General features: G+C 40.5%; 1 protein-coding gene across 1 annotated transcript in view; it reads left to right on the forward strand.

The window, feature by feature from the left end:
- ZC3H12C (zinc finger CCCH-type containing 12C) overlaps positions 1-5,388 on the forward strand; it is a 62,084-nt gene extending 56,696 nt beyond the window's left edge. The window contains exons 4-6 of the mRNA XM_080641544.1: positions 1,569-1,803; positions 3,143-3,249; positions 3,852-5,388. Of these exons, the coding sequence (XP_080497670.1) occupies positions 1,569-1,803; positions 3,143-3,249; positions 3,852-5,245 (1,736 nt within the window). The 3' untranslated portion in view covers positions 5,246-5,388. The remainder of the gene's footprint in view (positions 1-1,568; positions 1,804-3,142; positions 3,250-3,851) is intronic.
- Positions 5,389-6,000: the final 612 nt, after the last annotated feature.

A 6,000-nucleotide genomic window follows, 5' to 3' on the forward strand; every position in this document is an offset into this window, starting at 1 on the left:
ATAACCATCCTCCTGACTAAAACTGGGAAATTGAATAGTCCCATATTTCTCACTGTAGCAAAAAAAAAATAAACTTGATAAGAAATATTTTTAAGTCCTCAGCTATAGATTCAGACCAGCTCTTTTGCCAGTCTTCCATTTATTTTACCAAATATTTAACAAGCAAGTACTCAGCTGTGACTCAGGTACTATCCTAGGAACTAGAGATTCCATTAACTTACTGGCTATACTGACCCAATATTTAAGCTAGGGTTACTTGACCTAACCAGTTGTCAGCTAATCAGTTATCACTAATTACCATCCTAGTTAGTGTCCTGTTTTTCTCATTAGCTATTAACAAGATGATGGCCACCACACTTGTTCCTTCAGTCACTTTGGTGAGGATCCAGGTATATCTTGTATGATTAAACACGACTACAAATAAAGTACAGTGGCTTATTCATGAACATAGACAGTAAATAAACTAGAAGACCTCTGAATGTACATGGTTAAGTAGCTCATGTATTTGTTCGCAGACATTTATTATCTACTGATGTGCTGAGTGCTGGTGGAAACAGAGATCAATAAGACATGGCACCAGCCCTTAAAAAGTTTATCTGGGGAACACAGAAAATAATTCTAAGGTGACAGATCTTCTAGTTGAGACTAGGCTCTTAATTTTGGTTTTCTGTTACTTTTAAAAGAGAGCAACAATTATATATATCTATTAAACAACATTAAGCAAAAGAACACAGTGTTCATTGAGAGCTTTCCAGGCTCTATGCTAAGTGCTTCTACACATAGTAACTCATTGGTCCTCAGAGCCCACCAGCTGCATTTGAAGACATGAAGAAACAGGCACAGTAGGACTGATGCCATATACATAAAGCAGCAGAACCTGAGAGTTAGCCTTGACTTGCTGACTTCAAAGCCCACATTTCTTCCACTTCTCTGCTGCTTTTCTAAACCAAAGTTCTGGTCTCAGTGAACTTTGGCACTTTATCAGGAGCATCATGAAATTTATATGCCAGTCTCAGAGCTAGTTGACCCATATTGCTCTTCCATCCCCACTTCCCTCATACTTTGCTCATCCTTCTATTGTGGCAATTACAACCCTTGTTACTAGTTAACATGTTTACCCAGTTCAGTACCTAAGACCTCCTGGAGGGGAGGTCATTCTTAATCTCGGTGGCCATTAACACTTAGCATAGTACATGGCATCGAGTAGGCATGTAGTGATTGTCTGCTGAAGAGATAAAAGTTTTAAAAATTGTAACTCCAGTTAATTCACAAGTTGTTCAGTCATGTTTAAGTTTTATGCTTTTAATTTTTCTTAACTTATAAACGTTTTTGAAGTTTTAAACGTTTTATATTTTTTAAGTTCATTTGAGGGGGACTATTTTTAAAGCTTTATTAGAAATCCTGAAGGAAAAATATTGGGAGTTACAAATTTGCTACATCCATAAACTGTAAAATAATAATCCCTAATGAAAGGATTACATATAGATAGTTTGTCTTATAAAAGCTCACATGTGTGAAGTTGCTACATGTGTTACGTATGTATTTATTCCTGAAATTCTACCCTGCAGATCAAGAGATTCTTCGTAAATTAGAGAAGGAGAAAATCCTGGTGTTTACTCCGTCCCGGCGAGTCCAGGGCAGGCGCGTGGTGTGCTACGATGACAGGTTCATCGTGAAGCTGGCTTTCGAGTCCGACGGAATAATTGTGTCCAATGATAACTACAGGGATTTGGCTAATGAGAAACCAGAGTGGAAGAAGTTCATAGATGAGCGATTATTAATGTATTCATTTGTCAATGACAAGTGAGTAAAACCATTTACTTACACGTAATACTGCTTTCCTGAATTATGATGATGAACAGCTATTAAACATTGAAGCATATGTTAAAAAGACAAAGCATAGCCGAAACCGGTTTGGCTCAGTGGATAGAGCGTCGGCCTGCGGACTGAAAGGTCCCGGGTTCGATTCCAGTCAAGGGCATGTACCTTGGTTGCGGGCACATCTCCAGTAGGAGGTGTGCAGGAGGCAGCTGATCGATGTTTCTCTCTCATCGATGTTTCTAGCTCTCTATCCCTCTCCCTTCCTCTCTGTGAAATATCAACAAAATATATTTTTTTAAAAAAAAGACAAAGCATAAAATCTGTGTTTGTAAAATGGAGTATGCATTCAGAAAGATGACTAAAATGCAACACATAAGTGGAAATTAATTTATTAAGATTGTAGGATTGAGTGACTGTCTTCTAAATTTTAATGTTGCCATATTGTTCTTATATTAATATTTGCTAAGTGTTACTACTCAGCCATGTTGACACCCCCTTAAGAGTTCATAAATTATTCACATTTTATGGGTAAATACTTGGTTTCTTTCAAGTTCAAACAGTAACTTAACTAGTAGCAGAACTCTGCAGTCATAACTGCTTTTCATTATGCACACTATGAATTCTTGCTTCCATTGGACAATCGGTCCAAAATAATGTTTATTTTCTTAAGACATTTTCTACATCAGCTGAGAAGCACCTTCGGAGAGTGGGAAGGGAATGGACTATGGAGTTAGACATCTTGGCTGCACCATGTGAACTTAGACGAAAGTAACTTCATTTATCTAAGCCCAAATTAGAAAAATGTATTAACCCGCAAAGCAGCGCTGATGCTGCAGGGATCCTGTTGGCATGAAACGAGATGATGTGTGTACAGATTCCGACATGCGAGGCGTTGTTAGCTGCCATCCTCCTTCAGTCTATACTTCATCTCCCTTCTCTTCCTCAGCGGCCCCTCGTCGCTCCCCACCTGTTTATACTGTTCACAGCATTGACATTTATAAAACTCCTAAAATGTCCTTGGGATTGTTTTCTAAAATCCTCACAAATTCCCAAGACTGAGAGGAAGGAAGAAATAATTAGAACATGTTTGACTCAAAGCTTATTTAAATTAAAACAAATATGAGTTTAGCCTGAAACATTTTAATTTTGTTATTATCAAGAGAACTTAGTACACTAATATTTTTATCCTGTAAATGTTGAATCAAAGTATTTGGATTAAAATTGAAAAAAAAAACCTTAGAGTAATAAATGTTTACACTGTCTTTAGAATTAAATGATCAACTTCCTACTTAAGTATAATTTTGTATTTTACTCGTGACAGGTTCATGCCCCCTGATGACCCTCTTGGCAGGCATGGTCCGAGCCTGGACAATTTTCTGAGGAAGAAACCTATTGTTCCCGAACACAAGAAGCAGCCTTGCCCATACGGTAACTTGCTTTATGAGTATTTTAATATCTGCCTTTAGAACAGAATAGGTTGTTAAATTTTTAATAATCATTTTTAATTTTGGATGGCATAGTGTTAGTTCTTTTGTTTGTAATTAAACTTAAGAAAACATTCTAACCATGAAAAAGTAATTATTTGTACCTAATTGACTTCAATGCAAATGCATCTCCCAAAACTCAGTTCCAAAAACTCAGTTCCTTCTACATGAAATTTTCAGCTAGATCAAAATTTGGAGTTCTTACATCTAGATACACATCAGATCAGAATGGCTTTATCACATTACAGTAGTACTTTCCCCCCCACCCAGAATGTCCTACCTACTCATCCTGGAAGAGAATGGGTAGGTTGGAGTTGAGGACACAGTATTAACCCAAAACTCTGGAGGCGATTGTTAGTCATTCGGCCAGCTTCTTAGTGCTGTTAACAGAGGGGAGACGGCAGGTGGCATTTCTCGGAAGTGAGGCGCACTCGGTGTGCCTCAGTTTCTGCCTTTGTTTCTTTCACTAGTCCAAGTCGTAGTACCAGGCTGAGCGCTGGGGGCCTGGGGCATGCTCCTTCGCCTAATTAATCTTCCTCTTTGCAGGAAAGAAGTGCACCTATGGGCACAAGTGCAAATATTATCATCCAGAAAGGGGCAGTCAGCCCCAGCGGTCAGTGGCCGATGAACTTCGTGCCATGTCAAGAAACACAGCTGCCAAGACTGCAAACGAAGGAGGACTGGTGAAAAGCAACAGCGTCCCCTGCAGCACCAAGGCTGACAGCTCTGCCGACGGCAAGCGAGGCGCCCCAAAGAGGCAGTCGGACCCCAGCATCAGGACTCAGGCCTACCCAGACCTAGAGGAAAAGCTTCCCACCAAAAACAAATTGGAAACCAGGTCTGTACCCTCCTTAGTGAGTATACCGGCTACTTCTACTGCAAAACCCCAAAGCACTACATCTTTAAGCAATGGCCTTCCATCTGGAGTTCATTTCCCACCTCAGGATCCAAGACCACAGGGACAATATCCTCCAATAATGATGACAACCAAAAATCATGGAACGCCAATGCCTTATGAACAGTACCCCAAATGTGACTCCCCTGTTGACATTGGGTATTATTCCATGTTGAATGCATATTCAAATCTGAGTATCTCAGGCCCACGAAGTCCTGAAAGGCGTTTTTCCTTGGACACAGATTATAGGATCAGCTCTGTAGCCTCCGACTGCAGCAGTGACGGGAGCATGAGCTGTGGGAGCAGTGACTCATACGTGGGCTACAACGACCGGTCCTACGTCAGTTCTCCCGACCCACAACTAGAAGAGAACTTAAAGTGTCAGCATATGTACCCTCACAGCCGCCTTAATTCCCAACCCTTCTTGCAGAATTTCCACGACCCCTTAACTAGAGTGCAAAGTTACAGTCACGAAGAACCAAAGTACCATCACAAGCCTCCTCTTCCACATCTGGCTATGCATCTGCAGCACCCAGCTGTGGGAGCCCGGTCCAGTTGTCCTGGCGAGTACCCCTCTCCTCCGAGTTCAGCACACAAGGCACCACACCTGGGGCGGTCCTTAGTGGCCACGAGACTAGACAGCATTTCTGACTCTCGGCTGTATGACAGTTCCCCTTCAAGACAGAGAAAGCCTTACTCCCGCCAGGAGGGGCTGGGGAGCTGGGACAGGCAGGGGTACGGAATTGACGCGTATGGCTATCGGCAGACCTACTCCTTGCCTGACAGCTCCACTCAGCCGTGCTATGAGCACTTCACCTTTCAGAGCCTCCCTGAGCAGCAGGAGCCCACCTGGCGAATACCGTACTGCGGGCTGCCGCAGGATCCCCCGAGGTACCCGGACAACCGAGAGAAGATTTATATCAACTTGTGCAACATCTTCCCACCTGACCTTGTGAGAATTGTCATGAAAAGGAACCCTCACGTGACAGACGCCCAGCAGCTAGCCGCAGCCATTTTAATGGAGAAATCGCAGCTGGGCTATTGAAAGATGATGCATCTTTGTGGTGTTTAGTAGTTTTTTGTTCAGCTCAAATGCTGAGGGAGGTTTGCTACAATAGCACATGTGATCTCCTTCTCAGCAAGGAGGTTATATAGTATCCATTTATGTGAAATACTGTATCATGGAATCTGTATGTATAGCCCCACATAGTGGAAGTATCACGGGATTGCTTTACATTCAAACGTTTTTTTAACATTTCCTTTTTAAAGCTATATCCTTGGCTGGAAATTTTTCCAGTTTGATTTATTAGATGTGATCTTTGATATTAATCTTTGGTGCATCAGGGGTTTATATGCAGCACTTTTTATCCTTATTTCATGTTTTATTAACTTGGTGTTTCTCTATCAATTGCAAGCAATTACAATACCTTCAGAATGTTGAACATTTGACTAGACCTAGCAAACTATTTTTTCAAGCCAAGCTTAATTGAATCTTTTACAGCTTTTTAAGTTATTTTTATTTGGGGAAAGTGGGCTTCTTTGTGCTATAATCATTATTTATAGAAACAAAGATATACTATAGCACTGACTATATTTTAAACAAATGTAAGTTACCAGTTTATGTTGAAATGGGTAACAATATATACTAGAATGATTTACAATATGGCACTTTTTATTGTTTTATTTTTGTTCAGATTTTTTTGTCTGTTACGTAATTAGTTAATTTAATATGGCAGATTTAAAGGAAAGCAGATGCAATCAATGGGAAAAAAATGTTTCCATTTTTATTTTATGAATAAG

This window comes from Plecotus auritus, assembly GCF_963455305.1.
Source record: "Plecotus auritus genome assembly, chromosome: 9".
Taxonomy (NCBI): domain Eukaryota; kingdom Metazoa; phylum Chordata; class Mammalia; order Chiroptera; family Vespertilionidae; genus Plecotus; species Plecotus auritus.